Source organism: Pristis pectinata, chromosome 21 (assembly GCF_009764475.1).
Source record: "Pristis pectinata isolate sPriPec2 chromosome 21, sPriPec2.1.pri, whole genome shotgun sequence".
In the NCBI taxonomy this organism is placed as follows: Eukaryota; Metazoa; Chordata; class Chondrichthyes; order Rhinopristiformes; family Pristidae; genus Pristis; species Pristis pectinata.
In genome coordinates this window covers 8,907,478-8,925,288 of record NC_067425.1, presented here as the reverse complement: position 1 = coordinate 8,925,288, position 17,811 = coordinate 8,907,478, and the positions used below count along the sequence as shown (strand labels likewise).

The 17,811-nt window shown below is 41.6% G+C and overlaps 1 protein-coding gene across 11 annotated transcripts in view; it reads right to left on the bottom strand.

Moving 5' to 3' along the window:
- Positions 1 to 17,811, bottom strand: part of LOC127581165 (kinase suppressor of Ras 1-like) — a 159,173-nt gene that overhangs the window by 131,623 nt on the left and 9,739 nt on the right. For 4 of the 11 annotated variants that reach the window (XM_052035225.1, XM_052035224.1, XM_052035226.1 and 1 more), the window contains exon 1: positions 1,904 to 2,366. In XM_052035225.1, the coding sequence (XP_051891185.1) occupies positions 1,904 to 2,161 (258 nt within the window). In that variant the 5' untranslated portion in view covers positions 2,162 to 2,366. Of the gene's footprint in view, positions 1 to 445; positions 671 to 729; positions 863 to 887; positions 1,021 to 1,903; positions 2,403 to 10,910; positions 10,971 to 15,511; positions 15,591 to 17,811 lie in introns of those variants that run through there. The other 7 variants (XM_052035223.1, XM_052035227.1, XM_052035230.1 and 4 more) reach the window with 6 other exon arrangements.

Sequence of the window (17,811 nt, the reverse complement as noted above, 5' to 3'; positions counted from 1 at the left end):
TAACGTCAACACCCTTGATTTTCAACCATGTTATAAATCGCGTAAATGCCACACATTTGAAAGCATTGAATCAGCCTTCTACCTTTGTGCGGTGTTGGCATATACTTATGTTCATTAAACGAGGAGGAGTTGCGTTCTATTTTTGGGAACAGCCGCAACACTACACGCAACGCACCACAACCGAGACCAATATTACTTCATGGCTCAGTAATCCATAAAGGACTTTCGTTCTGCTACCACCCAACATCCACAAAGCAGATCACAACTCGAAGTAAACTTCCATTACTTAATGATGCTACCATTATTCATTAAATATTACCATTTACAAATTTATATTGAAAAGATAAGTCACACAAATCGATATATTAAAATTAGTTATGCTCCTAAGGACACAGACCGTGCCTCTCAAAAGATAAAATTGCTCCCTTTCAAAATAATTGCTTACAAGGGGCAATCGAGTCCTGCAATGCTGCGACGCCTCATTTTCTGTTGAAGTGCTGATCTCATCTGTGTGTGCGCGTATGTCTGCACAACACAGGCCCGTCGCTGGCACAGAGACCAGGAGAAGGGGGTCAAACGACACTCCAAATATACTTAAAAATAATCAACTGTATTCCTAATGCGTCGGGAGAAACTGCGATTCCTCCCCCTTTTCAATAGCTGACGACATGATTAATGCCTGTCTGAACATGCTTAAACATTTCCAAGCGAGTTGTGACAGCGGCTTACCGAGATCAAAAAAATTGCTGACACCCGAAAAAGGACGACGCACACACACAAAAAAAATTAAGCCATCTCAGTGAAACTTCTGCGAATCCCCACGATCAGGTACAAAGTAGCATGTCTCTTCGGCCGCAATGCTGCTTAAAAAAAAAGTATCTGCTTACCAACATGTGTTGCTCTGCGATTAAGGGTTAACGCCAGCTGTTGGTTTTAGTTAAACCCACAGCCAAGACAAGGAATAATACAATTAATGGCTAATCGTGAGTAAACTTTACATTATCACACGTAATATTTGAAGATTAGAACCTCCTTTCACTATAGGAGTTTCATTTCGTACCCAATACAACTTGGCTAACACAGAAATAATGCTGCAATTTGCAAAACCCAAGACAAAATAAGGAGTGCACACGTTTCAACCTTGTAATAATTTACAGCGTTGTTGTAATTTATATGCATATTAGCTCATTCTAACGTGAGCAAAAGCAATTGGTCGAGGTCAGACAAGAGACAGGTTTATGTTGTGCACTCAAAAACGCAGAGAGCAGTGTGCTTGAGAGAGTGCATGGCAAGAGCAGGTGCAAAATATATGGATTATCAGTGGAATCGGAAAATCCTTCATAAATACCTAAGTTCATTAGAAAAAACAGACGCTGCTATCTGGCACATAAAAGCTACTGTTGTTTTATTTCCTCTCTTGGTATCTATGTTTTGAAAATTTTAAAGGGGTGGGCTCGTCAGAATGTTGGACGCCCACCCCTCCCCCCCCCCCCCCCCCGATCACTTAGTCGTGTTGCCCCAAAATGTTTTCCTAAGCACAATAGGAAAACAGACAGGGCTGCTTTACATTTTAAAAGCTACTCTTGGCATATTCCTTTCGGTGCCTTTATTTTGAAACTGCAGGAGGGGTGAGGGCTCTGCAGAGACAGAGAGAGAGAGAGAGAGAGAGAGGAGTCCTTCTCTCCATTGCCCCCCTCTCATTTCATCCCTGAATGCACTGGCTGGCATTTGGAAGTTACCCTGCGTTGGAGATTGCAGGTGGGTGACCAAGACCACCCAACCTGCCCCATTGCACTTTGACCCACCCACATTTAAGCAGGATTGGGGGGGGGGGGGAAGAGAGAGAGATACTGGTCACCACAGCTGAGTCTCGGCTCCCAAAACACAAGGGACACCATGTTACCTCCAGCATGCGGATCTCCTGTTGCGTCAAATCGTTGGACGCAGCGCATTTGGTCCTGAGCCCCTCTAGACTGGAGATGCTGATGTCGATCATGTCCTGGTTGAGCTCGCACTGCTGCATGGCTTTGCCCAAGCTCAGCTCCCCTTCCTCTTCTTCCTCTTCCTCCTCCTCCTCTTCTTCCCCTTCTTCAGCGACTGCAGCCTTCTTTATTTTACTACTGGGTTTGGGTTGGTGACCCTCGTTGTTCTCTTCAGCCATTCCTAAACATTCGGCCTGCTTTTACAATGCAATTCAACCTCCCCCTTTAAAGAAAAACTGCAAAATAAGTTTTCCTCACACAGGAAAATTAATATAGTTTTCTTTTGCAAAATGCCAATGCAAAAACAGGACAGCGCAAGTGCGTTAATTTGCAAATCTCTCCCTCAGGAGCACATCCGAAGCTCGACACGGAGGACCGGCTCCTTTTTCCTTCTGCTTCTTCTTTTCCCCTTCAGCAGGTGGGGGAGGGGAGAAGGGGCCGAGCGGTTGCTAGGGTCACGCGCGGCGCTTTCTGGGATTTGTAGTCGAGTCGCCCTTCGGGCTGGGCGGCGGGAGACAAGAAACTACAACTCCCACAAGGCGTCGCGCGCCCTCCTGCCACCCGGGCCCGCAACCTGGACCAATTAGGCACCTTGGTCCCTGCTTTCGCAGATTCGCTTCATGCCACTGGGACTCCCTTGGAAAAGTCTGTCGCTTTTGCTCTTCTGCAAAGTGCATTTTTTTAAAAAAAATAAATGAAATTATTCCCTTTGCTGAATAAAACTAGAAAACAAAAGAATTAAAAACAAAAGCTAGCAGGTTATCTGATCCTGCAGGTTACAGGAGCTTGCTGTGTGCAGATTGGTTGCCATGTAGTTACAACAGTGAGGACAACTTAAATAAATGTCCTCTCCAGGTTGTGAACACCAGACCTGTGGACACCCCATGCATACGAATGAGCGTCTGGGAGACCGGCAGAATGGATGGGGACAGATTTGCTGGCTGCTGCGGGGCTGCAGGCATCTTCTGCCGGGTGGCAACGGGGCATTTCCATCTACCTTCTCCCTCCCAACTTCGACAAACCCGTCCCAAGCCAGACTGGGTGGAGCCGAGCAGAACTGGGAGCGTTGAGCAGACTCGCTCACTCGGTGAGGCCAGCTGGGTCCTGCTCTACCTGCACCTGTGCGCTCTCCTGTCGCCGCTGTTTCTGTGACCCTCTCCCACACACTGTTTCTCTTCACTTCTAACTTACGAACAGTTCAGGTTATGAGCAGATCTCAGGAACGGAAGCCTGCCTTAACCTAGGGAGGACCTGTACAAATGTGGAACAAATGTGCAAAGTCTTCCTTCTTAATCTTTTGATAATAGAACTTCCTCCTTTGTTCCTCTGCTGAACCTAATCACCTCAGATTTAGCAGTGGACCCATCTTTGTGGTTTACCGTTGATTTATTAGGTCTAATAATATCCTCCCGGAGACTGTTGTTTTATCTACGTTTAATTTTCTAAACAATATAAACCACAAAGTAAAAATAGAATCAAAACAATTCTAAATTTAAGCAGGTAGTGTTGTTGCCTCACAGCTCCAGAGACCTGACCTCTGCTATTGTCTGTGTGGTGTTTGCATGTTCTCCCTGTGACCATGTGCTGCAGTTCTCTCCCACATCCCAAACATGTGCTGGCCAGTAGCTTAATTGGTTACTGTAAAATTACCCCTATTGTGGATGGGTGGGAGGAAGATCAGATCAGATGTAATATGCAAGAGCATAGGATACAGAGGAATAAGTGGGGGAATGGGACTGATGGGATTTCTCTGCAAGCTGGTATTGACCCAATGTGTCATAAGAAAATATGAGAAAAATATGAAATTGAAATCTGCAAAGCTTGTTTTCTTTTTAAGTGTCCCTTTAAAGGCTAAGTCATAAAATCTAGGAATATTTAAGGAAGTGAAGAATAATTTTGTTTCATATGTTCCATATGCTCTCTGTTGACTGTGACCCATTGGTCACAAAAAGCCTCAAAGCAAGTTTTCCAATAGGTAGTCATAAAACCATAATGAATCACTTATTGCTAATGTAATGCAATACATGAATAATTTCAGATGCAGCGATTTTTATTCATGTCACTGCACTAATTTAAGATGTCCAAAATGTTAATAATTATCTATTATGATTCCTTTGTTATAATATAATTGTAGCATATTTTCCCTAAAAAATGGGCTTCTTGTTGTACATAGAATTACAACAGGATGACAAGTTTCTCAGTTTCTGTTGATCTTTGTCTTCCAATTATCCAAATGTTCACTTATTCAATTATATAATTTTCCCTCAAACAGCAATCTAAACAAATTTTAAATGTTGGCAATCACTGCCTCATGTATTTACTATTGCTATACTCTGTTACGTCTCTAAAATTTAATCTTACATTTACATCTTGTTCTAGACCCCTCAATCACCAGAAGTAGATTTCTATTTTGAACTATCGCTTCATCATTTTAAATACCACTATCAAATCACATCATAATCTTCTCTGTTCTAACATAAAAAGACCTAATTTTTCATGTCATTCTTTTATTAGGCTGTAATACCAGCCAATCTTCTCCATGTACTTTTCCTTACCTCATTTTTCTTCCCACACATTATTGCAACTTATGGTTGAAATAAAACAATGTTTTATATAGATTCACCTACTCAACTTCTATTTTCTATGCCTCTTACCATAAAACCCATTATGCCAATAGATTTTAAAATCGTGAATAGCTCAAAATAATGCAATCAAAATGTCAGCAATTTATCGTTTATACATTAACTGGAATAAGGAGACATCTATTCAAAATTTTATTTGTTTTTAAGTTAATATGTTGCATGTTTTAACATTTGTATCACAACTATTTACCCCTTAATTTCCTTGCCTGACCACATTGACTCAATGCCATTGTGGTTTCATGTGTGACCCAATGCCTCACTGCAGGACCCAGCCAGTGTGTTTTCTTATCTGTTTATTTCTCAGGATTATGGGCATTGCTAGCAAGGCCGTGTTTATTGCCCGTCCATAATTGCCTGTGAGAATGTGGTTGTGAGCAAACATTTTGAACCACTGCAGTTCTTCTGGTGTACATCATTTGCATATTATTGCTGACATAAGGGTCAATGGGCTTTTTTTTAACAAGGAAATACTCATAGCCTGGCTTGCTCCAGGTCTCACTCAACAATCTCTGGATAATGGTTCGGAGAGGGAACATTAGATAACTTTTTACCCCATTTCAACACTGCTAAATGTAAGCACATTACAATAGGCAGTTTGGATCTGGAAGTTTTCCTGTGTGTATCGCACAGTTACTCATCGGGTTACCTTCAGGCACAGAGACAGGTTATTTTGTCTTTTATAATAAGTTGTCAGTTATGTTATTATCCATCACCATGAAGTGCTTTGAGAGGTTGGTCATGGCTCTCATCAACTCCAGCCTCCCAGACAACCTGGACCCAGTGCAATTTGCCTATCGCCGAAACATGTCTACAGCGGATGCCATCTCCCTGGCCCTACACTCAGCTCTGGCACCTCTGGACAGTAAAGACACCTACGTTAGACAATTGTTTATTGACTACAGCTCTGCCTTCAATACAATAATCCCAAGTAAGCTTGTCACCAAACTCCGAGACCTAGGACTCAACACCTCCCTCTGTAACTGGATCCTTGACTTTCTAACAAACAGACCGCAATCAGTGAGGAGAGGCAGCAATGCCTCCGTCACGATTATTCTCAACACTGGTGCCCCCACAAGGCTGCGTCCTCAGCCCTCTACTCTACTCCCTATATACTCATGACTGTGTGGCCAGATTCTGCTCTAACTCCATCTACAAGTTTGCAGATGATACCACCGTTGTAGGCCATATCTCAAACAGCGACGAGTGGAGTACAGGAAGGAGATAGAGAGCTTAGTGGAATGGTGTCATGACAACAACCTTTCCCTCAATGTCAACAAAACAAAACAGCTGGTCATTGACTTCAGGGTGCTGAGGTCAAGATGGTTGAGAGCTTCAAGTTCCTGGGAGTGAACATTACCAACAGCCTGTCCTGGTCAAATCACGTAGAAAGCTCACCAAGCACCTCTTCTTCCTCAGGAGGCTAAAGAAATTTGGTTTGTCCCATTTGACTCTCACCGACTTTTACCGATGCACCATAGAAAGCATCCTATCTGGATGTATCACAGCTTAGTACAGCAACTGCTCTGCCCAGGACTGCAAGAAACTGCAGAGAGTAGTGGACACAGCCCAGCGCATTACGGACACCAACCTCCCCTCCTTGGACTCTGTCTTTACCTCTCGTTGTCTTGGTGTAGCAGCCAGCATAATCAAAGACCCCACCCACCCGGGACATTCTCTTTTCTCTCCTCTTCCATCGGGTAGAAGATACAGGTGCCTGAGGGCACATACCACCAGACTTAAGGACAGCTTCTACCCCACTGCGATAAGACTATTGAACAGTTCCCTTATACAATGAGATGAACTATGACTCACAATCTACCTTGTTGTGACCTTGCACCATATTGCACTGCACTTTCTCTGTAGCTGTGACACTTTACTCTGCACTGTTATTGTTTTTACCTGTACTACATCAATGCACTCTGTACTAACTCAATGTAACTGCACTGTGTAATGAATTGACCTGTACGATCGGTTTGTAATACAAGCTTTTCACTGTACCTCGGTACAAGTGACAATAATAAACCAATACCAATACCAATATTAAAGAACAAGGGCATCGGGTCCCTAGGAACACTTGCATCAGAAACATCTTCACCTCCAGGTCATACTCCATCCTGATTTAGATATAAATTGCCATTGCTGAATCAAAATCTGGAAATTCCCTTCCTAAATGCACTGTGTGGGTATCTTCTGTGGACTGCTGTGATTCAAGTACCAAGACCACCACCACATGATAAATGCTGGCTTTGCCAACAATGCCCTTATTATAAGAATGAATAACAAAAACAATGGCAAAATTTGAAAGACATTTGGGTGGGTACATGGATGGGAAAGGTTTGGAGGGATATGGGCCAAAAGTGGGCAAATAGGATTAGCTTACATAGTCAACATGGACGAATTGGTCCGAGGGGCCTGTTTCTGTGCTGTATTACTCTATGAGTTGGTTAATAGACAGGCAAGATTCTGTATGGTTTTACTCCACCATGCCTCAACAATATCCTTGACCCTACTTCCTGGACACATCCTGTGGACTTCCAGTCCAAACTCTTGTGCTTCCATGATATTCTGACATTTCTCACTTGCAGACACTCGATACCTCCTCTCTGGAGCTCTTTCCCTCTTTGGTGATATAAACCTCTTCTCTTTGCTTCATTTCTGCTTCCTTTTAAACCCCTTGATTTTTTTGTTGGTTCATTGTCCTTACTCTACCATCAATCAACCAATTCTCTGTGAAACACCTTGGGGTAACTATTGCATTTCAGGCAATGTGCAAAGATAGGCTGTTGCTTACATTATTAGTTATATTTGTAATTAGTAACATTAATTTATAGTCAGTGTGTTAAAAATCAAAGTGGACCACGAAGATCAAAACTTTTCAGTCAATGCTAAATTTAATTTTGGAAAGGAGAAAAAATGTTTGTAATACTTCTGGAAATAAGTCAGGATGATAGCTTGCACATTGAAATAATATGTCTCTCTTGATGAATCATCACACACATTCACATACGTCTTGACTTCCATCTCAAATCAAATTCAAAGTACAGAAGTACAAAGGGACTTGGGGGTACTCATGCAGGATACGTTAAAGGTTAACCATCAGGTCGGATGGGTGGTAAAGAAAACGAATGCTATGTTGGCATTCATTTCTAGAGGTATAGTGTATAAAAGTAAGGAAGTGTTGATGAGGCTGTACGGGGCACTAGTGAGGCCTCATTTGGAATACTGTGCACAGTTTTGGGCCCCATATCTTAGGAAAGATGTGCTGATGTTGGAGAGGGTTCAGAGGAGATTTACGAGGATGATTCCCGGAATGAAAGGGCTTATGTATGATGAGCGTTTGTCGGCTCTTGGACTGTACTCACTGGAGTACAGAAGAATGAGAGGGGACCTCATAGAGACATTTAAAATGTTGAAAGGACTGGACAGAGTAGATGTGGTCAAGCTGTTTCCCTTGGTGGGTGAGTCCAGGACCAGAGAGCACAATCTTAGAATTAGAGGGTACAGGTTTAAAACAGAGATGAGGAGAAATTTCTTTAGCCAGAGAGTGGTGAATTTGTGGAATTCCTTGCTACGTACAGCAGTGGAGGACAGATCACTGGAGGCGTTTAAGGAAGAGATAGATAGATATCTAAATAGTTGAGGTATCAAGGGATATAGGGATAAGGCCGGAAATTGGGGTTAGGTACCCCCCCCAAATTTCTCATTTCTTTTTCTTTTTTCCTTTTCTTTGGAGCAGACTCGATGGGCCGAGTGGCCTACTTCTGCTCCCTTGTCTTGTGATCTTGTGAAATCACAACAGAAAATGCTGGGGAAGTGCAACAGGTCAACCAGCATCTGTGTAGAGAGAAACAGTGTTAATGTTTTAAGGCAATGCCTCTTCATCAAAAATGGAAAAGTGAGACATAAGTGTGGTTTAAGTATTCTTCTTTCCTTCTACTGTATCTTTGCAAGGTTTCATCAGAATAATTAATATTTATGACAAATGGATCTCTCAAAGTCACATTAGGCTCATAGCAAAGAGAACAGCAGTCCTTCATCACCTGTCCAAGATGACTTGAGCTCCACCAATGAAAACCAAGATGAAAACCTGCAGATGCAGGAAATCTGACACAAAAACAAAACATGCTGGAAATACCCAGCAGGCCAGCCAGCACCTGTGGAAAGAAATTCTAATTCTTAATTCTCTGTAATACTTTAATTCTTCATCCGAGTCTCACTCTGACCTATAACAAGGCCCAATGCAAGCTCCAGGAGCACCACCTCCAATTCTCTCTGGGCAGCCTTCCAGACTTAATATTGCATTCTCCAGCTTCCAATAACTCACCCTCTCTGCAACTTAAAACTAACTTTTACCTCCATTCTCAATTCTGATGTAGGGTCTTTGACCTGAAGTGGTAACTCTGCTTCTCTTTTCATAGATGCTGCCTGATTTGCTGAGGGTTTCCTGTATTTTCTGTTTATGTGCTAGCTCCACCAATATTTGTTTCTGAACAATCGCCTCATTGACCATAGTAGCAAAAGACTAGACAAGGAAATAGTTCATGCAAACAACAATAGCAGGTCAGACAGGATCCATGGAGCGAGAAACGGTGTACATGTTTCAGGTCAATGATTTCTACAAAACTAAAAAAAAACAGGTTTTGAGATGGGGGGTGAAGGTTGAGAGGGAAGGGAAGAACAGAGGGAAGGTAAGTTTGGGAGTGCAAATTAAGTGGCAAGAGGGATGGTAAATAGACAAGCAAAGAATAAAAAATAGTAGGCTTAGTATAAACTGAAGATCAAAATCAGTACCTAAAGTTTTGATCTCAATACTGAATCCAGAAGGACTGCAACTATTTGGAAAATAAAGTGTAGTTCCTCAACCTTATGTTGAGCTTCATTGGAACAGTGTAAGAGATCGAGGTCAGAGAGGTCAGGGTGGAAATAGGACAGGGAATTGGAGTGACAAGCAACCAGTAGCTCAGAGTTACTCCTATGTGTTACGGACTCAGTGAAAGTCCCTTTAAGATAGAGAGTGTGTGTGTATGTGTGTGTGGGGCGTGCTTACGTCAATAGAAGATAAAGGACGTAATGACGTTGTTGAAGAAGTTAGAAGAAGAAGAAGGAGAAAGAGAGAGAGAGAGAGAGAGAAGGGAGAGAGACACCAGCCTGCTTGTTTTCTCTATCGATGGATGAGAAACAATAACTGTGTTTGCCACTGAAATCCATGTATGGAAGTTGGAAGTAATTCGGTGGAGTTCGCTTTGTTGCTGACCTGTAGAAGGAAACAGGTATTTGTGTGTGGACGACCATGGTTCGGATGCTTTTCGGGGTGAGGAAGTCACTACCGAGTAAACACTGGAGTGTCGTTTGGGTTCCATCGTGGAACATTTGGATTTCGTATGTACTCTCTCTATGTTTTTCTACGTCTACGTCTTATCTTCAGACAACGGTGGTTGTTGAAGAAGCCCTTGCTCATGTTTCACCTTATGGCTTGCGGAACTGAACTTTAAGAACCATTCCGGAACTGGGAGTTTTGGACTTTGTCACACACACACACGACGAGTTTAGTTTTGGGGTTAACGTTCGAGGTTTAACATTTTTGAATTCTAACATACTAACATTTTTACCTTTATTTTACGTATTATCATAAGTAGTGATTAATAAAATAGTTTTAACACTAAATCATGCTCAGTGTGTTTCTCTTGTTGCTGGTTCGTGACATATGGACTGAGCAGTCACCAAGTTGGTCTTCTCACTGTAGAGGAGGCAGAATTCTGAAGAGCAAATACCTTGTACTAAATTGAAAGGACAAATGAATCATAGTCAGGAAGCAGTTTTGAAACCCTGGAAGATAGGGTGGTGGTAAAAGGACAGGTGTTTTATTCTCTATGGTTACATAGGAAGGTACCAGGGAAGGGGAGGAGCTATTTTGTGGAGACAGGGTGGGAAAAGGATGATAAAATTCTTCAATGAGTCAATAAGATTCGATTGATTGAGGAAGAGGATGTTTGAAGATCAGGACCTCAGACGTAGTACAATGTCAATATCCTCCAGGCCAACAGCTCCAGAACTGCAGCCCAAATTACACTTAGTAGTTCCATTAGGCAGGCCACTACTTTTGCATGAACAACACAGACTCTGGAAACAGATTCTTGATTCCAAACTCTGTCACAGGAGGAGATTGCCAGGTAGGTAGAGGAAAAGATTCAAGAATGTACTCAAAACAATTCTGAAAAAAATGCAACATGCCCACAGGCTCTTAGAAGTCCCTGGTTTATCACTGACTGACAAACTACTCACTCACCTGTCCCATCTGTGGGTGAGTTTGCAATTCCCATATCAACTTCATCAGCCGACTCAGAATCTGCAAAACCAGAGCAGAAGTAAGTCATCTTCAATCCTGAGGAACAGCCTGGCAATTCTCTTCCGCATACTAAGTAATTATTATGGCCCAAATTTAGTGAAAAATCATTGGTTTAGAATTCTGCTCCAGTGATATCATTATATCGAGTTGCAGATTTTCACAGATCTGCAGTGAATTCCTATGATGCCTCTTCCTGACAAGCTGAGTGCCATTTTCTTTCAGAGACAATTGATTTTACACAATATTAGCAAGTGAGATGCAAACTGTTTTCAATATTCCTTTTTTAAAAAGCAAGAAGATAAACATATTTTTTGCCTTTTGTGATGGCGTGGAATTTAAGCTTGGCAAAACAGTGCTGTATTTTCCAGTTTTGCATTCAATGCGATGCCCATTCTTTGCATATATCATTGAAACATTGTGGTACAGTAGCGTATGGGCTCTGTACTCAAACTTGAAATCCAAAGATGAGTTCAAGTCCACCAAAGTAGCTGGGGAACTTACATTGTTAATTGCATAATCTGGAATGAATAGTGTCAGTAATGGTGACTATGACACTAAAGGACCCAACTGGTTCACCAATCTCCTTCAGAGAAGAAAATATGCCTTCCTTCCTCAGACAAGCTTTTATATGATTTCAGGCCAATAAGCAATGTGATTGACTCTCAATGGCCCAGTGAAACAGCAGCTCATTTCAAGGGCACTTAGGGTTGGGCAATAAATTCTGGTGACACCCACAGCTGAATTTAAAAAGAAAGAAATAACTGGTGATGCAAGTTTGTTTCAACCTGAGAGAGCTGTTTTTTTGAGCTACTCTGAAAAGTCAGTGACTGATTTGTTACAACTATATTTATTCATAAACAACTGTCTGAGCATCCCTGCAGATTGATTTTTCTTTTGATTTTCTGGGATAAAAATCTACAATGGATTCCAAATAAATAAAGGTAATGTTATTCAACGTTCTTTGGCTTAATGTTCTAAAAAGCTGAATTGCCTCTTCAATACATAAATCCAGCATTTGAATCTCATCATCAGGTCTGACAGAGGAGGTATATGAGGACCTACAGTCAACAATTCAGAAACAGCTTTTTCCCCTCCACCATCAGATTGCTGAAGAGTACATAAATCCATGAACATTACCTCATTAATCCTTTTTTTTGCACTAGTTAATTATTTTTATAAAATATATATTAATTTTATGTCTTCACACTGCACTGCTGCCACAAAAATAACAAATTACATGTCATATAAGTCAGTGATAATAAATCTGATTCTAAGATTCTAAGATAATTATACGTGATGTCCACAAAACAAAGTAAAATAGAGAGGTTTTGAATACATTTGCAGATTTACAATCTTGATCATTAATTTTAAAAAGCAGGGAATGGTAATGTCAAATATCAGGAGATACAATTCATTGGAGTAATACAAATTCTTTTGTTTATTAAGTTACTGTTCCATCCCACAACTCAAAACATACAACCTAAATATAAATTGAATGGGTGTTCCACAATCTTACACAAAACTGCCTTTCACAGCTTTGTAACTAGGTTGAAAGGGTAACTTTTCCCAGGAAGTACACACCTTTTATAATCCCTCGAACGATTTAGGTAATTCACCTTTACAGAGAATCTGAGGGTTGAGGCAGGGTTTGGTTGATGGGTCTAGGTCCAAAGAACTGATTCAAGTCTTAGCTTGATTCAATGTCAGATGATTAATTTTAAGAATGAAAACTGTTTAAAATGTCCAATTCAGCAGGAAATATTTCTAAAGTAAAAGTACTATTAATAATTTGCTGAGTTGAAACTTCTGAACAGTGGGAAAAAAATCCATCCCAAACTAGCTTACATTTGCCAAACCTCCTTTTAATTGCCAACAGAAAATACTGGAAGCACTCAACAATAACTGTATCCACCCAAAACCACATTCCAGATTTTTATTTCCCCAATCTGGAGATTGTTTACTGTGTGAGGGCATTTCTGTTCAGTTCAATGTGTTTAGATATATTAGAACAATCAATAGTGATGAGAAAAATCTACATTAGAAAACTCCACTATTTGAGCTGGTTAAAATGTTGGTATTTGTCTTGTATAAATAATGTGGCATTTTTCCTCCACATTAATAAAAGATTTCACAACTTAACAACTGAGTCTGCTGATTAATTAAATTTCATTCAATTTGCAATATAGTTCCTCTAAGGAGGAGTAAAGAACAAATCTGTATTTCAACAGCATTTTTCACCTCTTTCGGAATGACAGAAGTGCTTTACATCCAATTCAGTAAAGCTTTTGACAAGGTGCCACATAGTCGCCTGATCGAGAAAGTTAAGGCATGGGGCGTGTTGGTAAACTGAATCCAAAATTGGCTTGGTGATAAGAGGGAGAGGGTGATGGTGGATGGGCATTTTTCTGACTGGAAGTCTGTAACGAGTGGTGTATCACAGTTGTTTGCAGTATATATAAATTACTTGGATGAGAATGTAGATGGTCTGATTAGTAAGTTTGCAGACAGCATGAAAACTGATGAATTTGTAGATAATGAAGAAGGTTATCTGTGGAATTTAATCCAGACAAGTGTGAGATAATACATTTTGGGAAGTCCAATTCTGGTAGGATATGTAAAGTAAATGGCAGGAACCTTAGGGGCATTGATGTACAGAGGGGCTTTGGGGGTGCAAGTCCATAGCTCACTGAAAATGACAACACAGGTGGACAGGATAGTGAAGAAGTCATTCAGTATGCTTGCCTCCATAGGCCAAGGCATTGAGTATAAGAATTAGGACGTCATCTTGCAACATACAAAACATGGTTTAGACCGCGCTTGGAGTATTCTGTACCGTTCTGGTTGCCAACACTACAGGAAGGATGTGGTAGCAATAGAGAGTGCAGAAAACATTCACCAGATGTTGCCTGGAATAGAAGGCTGTAGTTATAAGGAGAGATTAGATCTCTGGAATGTAGGAGACTGAGGGGTGACCTTCTAGAGGTTTATAAAATTATAAGGGACACAAATAGAATCGATAGAGTCTTTTTTCCAGAGTAAGGAAGTCTCGAACTAAGGGGCACAGGTTTAAGGTGAGAGGGGAGGAATTTAAGGGAGACCTGAAGGGTAGGTTTTACACACAGAGGATGGTGGTTATCTGGAATGAGCTGCAGATACAATCATAGCAGCATTCAGAGAGGTACTTGGATAAAACGGCACAGAGGGATGTGGGATTAATTCAGGCAAATGGGAATAGTGTAGATAGGCATCACAGTTGGCGTGCTCGAGGTGAGCTGAAAGAGCCCATTTCTGTGCTGTTTGATTCTGTGGTTCTATGAATACTCTTGAAGTGCAGGTCACGATTATAACACAGGAAAAAGAGCAGCCAGTTTGCACACTGTCAAATGCCACTTGGCCATTCAAATATTCACAACTTTTCTTTCACCAAGCGCTCATTAAAAAAAATTAAACTCTAAAAATATTAATCAGCAGTTATTTAAATGAATATTTTAAAAAATACAGAAACATTCCATAAGTAAATTGAAATTAGAAATTGTAGTACCAATATGGTGCATTTCTGTTGCTTATTGGGAGGTGAATCTGGGTTGTGATAACAGTGAGCAAGAAAGACACTTTTGAAATGATTTATCAAGTCACTTGGAAATGTGTCAATGTAATGCACAATTAATTAAGTCAAAGTGTAGCAATTTATAATGTAAACACACACAACAGCTAATTTGAAGTCTACTAAATCATACAAGATTCACAATGGGGAAATGATCTGTTCATTACACCTTGGTGTTACTGACTGGCAGCAGACAGATAATGGAGGGGTAAGTCTGGACCAGGATAGAAAGAGAGATGCTTTAGTTATTTGGTTGATGGCACATGATTTCACTGTACATCAAATTTAAATTAAATTTAAATTTTATTTACAGTGTGGTAACTGGCCCTTCCGGCCCAACGAGTCCGCGCCGCCCACTTTAAACCCAAATTAACCTACCCGTACGTCTTTGCGATGTGGGAGGAAACCGGAGCACCCGGAGGAAACCCACGCAGACACGGGAGAATGTACAAACTCCTTACAGACAGCGACGGGAATTGAACCCCGTTCACTGGCGCTGTAATAGCGTCGCGCTAACCGCTACGCTACTGTGCCGCCCCTATTTTAAAGTAAAGATGAGGAAACAGCTCAGAGGCAACAAGTTTTTCAGGAGCGGATTCAACTGTGCTGTCCCTTTCAATGTTTCAGGAGATGTCAGAAGCTAGTAATGATGTTCCTCTATTTAGTGAGGTTTGGTCATTTCTAATGGTTGAAGTTGAGTCATGTGTGTAGTCTGAGTAGACTATTACAAAGAGCTGTGGTGGCGTCGTGCTTCTGTTACGGTACCAGTAATCCAAAGACCTGGGCTAACGTACTGTGGACGTGATTTGAAGTCCCAGCACTTCAGACTTTCTGCTGAAGTACACTCTTAACTCCTGTCCAAATTAGTCAAATTGAGGGCAATTAAGGATACGTGCCGACTTTGCCTTTTACCTGTTAAAGGTTAGAGTTTACATACTTTTATGTTTGCTTCTTCCTTCATTTCATCGAGAAGCTTAACCCCATTGTCTTCTGGGACTCTCTGTCTCCGACTCTGCACAGTAACTCTCAGCTTTATAACCTTCCTCATCTACCGAGAGACCAGCTCAGGGATCCTTTGATCTCTTTCCCTGTAGTTTATTGGCTTTTAGTCCAACATGCCCACAGCTACAGTGCTGCTGCTATGGTGACATCACCACAGCAGCTGCTCCCATCTCACATATACAAACACACACATACGCATTCAGACACACAAACACATAGACACAGACACACACTCACAGACACACAAACACACACACACACACACACAAGCACAACCACATAAATGCATGCACACAAATATACATGCACACAATGCATTCATTTTACGCTGACTGTTGAAATGACTCCATTATTTTTATTCATTAATGGGATGTGGGCATTGTTGACAGGACCAGCATTTATTGCCCATTTATTGGTGTGAGCCACCTGCTTGAAACCCCAAGGGGAGTTAAGAGTCCGTTACATTGATGAAAATCAGGATGGATACGAGATGGCAGATTTCCCTCTATGAAGGGCATGAAAATTGATGCAGTTTTGTAATTCCACGTTTATCTAATTAGTTAAATTGAAGTCCCCCAACTTGTTTAGTTAATTTTTATTTGTTTCTGGGGTGTGTATATAGCTGGCAAGGCCAGTATTTATCACCATCCCTAATTGTTCTTGTACAGAACCACTTCAGACAGGGTCAACTTCAGCAGTAAGTCTGAAGTGGTGGGATTTGAATCCATGCCCCCAGTCTGTTAGCCCAGATCACCATTTACAGCAACACAAGCACTATGCTATTGAAGCCATAGAGTCATACAGTCATAGAGTGATGCAGCAGAGCAACAGGTCCTTCAACCCACTGAGTCCACACCCAATATCAAGCACCCATTTACCCTGATTCTACCCTCACCCATTCTATTCTCTTCACATTCCCACCAACTCCTCCAGGATGCTACCACTCAGCTGCACACTAGGGGCAACTACAGTGGCCAATTAACCTATCAACCAGCAAGTTTGTGGGATGTGGGAGGAAACCAGAGCACCCGGAAGAAATTCAAGTGGTCACAGGGAGAAACGTGCACGCGTACAAACTCCACATAGACAGGGCCGGAGGTCAGCATTGAACCCAGACAACTGGAGCTGTGAGGCAGCAGCTGTACTGGCTGCGTGACTGTGCCCAACTTCATGAAATATTTTACAAAGAACCCACTTGATTTCAACCAAACCTCACCAAGATAAATTAACAGGAAATGTTCCATTATCTATATTTCTCACAGCAATTCTTTTCAGAATGCACTCAGCATCTGAAACCATTTCAAGAGACCAGCTGGCAGGTTCAAAGTAAATCCAACCCAAGCCTCTTGGCAGGAGCTCTGAGCTGGTTGAACATTGTTAAAAGTATGGGGGAGGAGCTGTCTCGGCATTAACACCTGTCTGGTTACTGGCTGGAGTGCCATCTAGGGTTATTACTGTCTGATCCCAGGAATTTGACACTTTGATACTGAAAGCAGCAGGAGAATTGTTTTAAATTATGAGATGTTATTAAATGTTTAAAATTATGAGAGGAATAGATAAGGTGGACAGTAACAGTCTTTTCCCCAGGGTAGGGGAGTCCCAAACTAGGGGGGCATAGGTTTAGGTTGAGAGGGGGAAGATTTAAAAGGGACCGGAGGAGCAACTTTTTCACACGGATGGTGGCGAGTGTATGGAACGAGCTTCCAGAGGAAATGGTTGAGGCAGGCACAATAGTATCATTTGGATAGGTACTTGGAGGAATGACACCCAATGCGGAAAATTGGGACTCGCTGGGTGGGAACCATGGGCAGCATGGACCCATTGGGCTGAAGGGCCTGTATCCCTGCTGTATTGCTCTGTGACTGTAATTGTGCTGGGTCATAAATGATTGTGAACCCAGCGGAAAAGGTGGTTCCGGGAATGAGGAATTCCCAGTTCTGAGCTCAGAGAGGTGAGAGTAGAGGTGTTCTCCTTGGAGTCACAGGTTGAGAGGAGGTTTGACAGAGGGGTAAAAGACTGTGGTAGATTTAGATGGGATAAATAGACGGAAGCTGTTTCCATTAACACGTGACTTAAGTACCCAAGGACACAGATTTGAAGTGCTGAGCAAAAGACCAAACGAGGACGCAAGGAAAATATTTATTAAGCGGAGAGTTGTGTTCCGAAGCTTGCCTCTGCAAGGGAAATGAAAACAAAAAAATCGGCCCTTTCAGAATAGAATTCGATAATAATTTT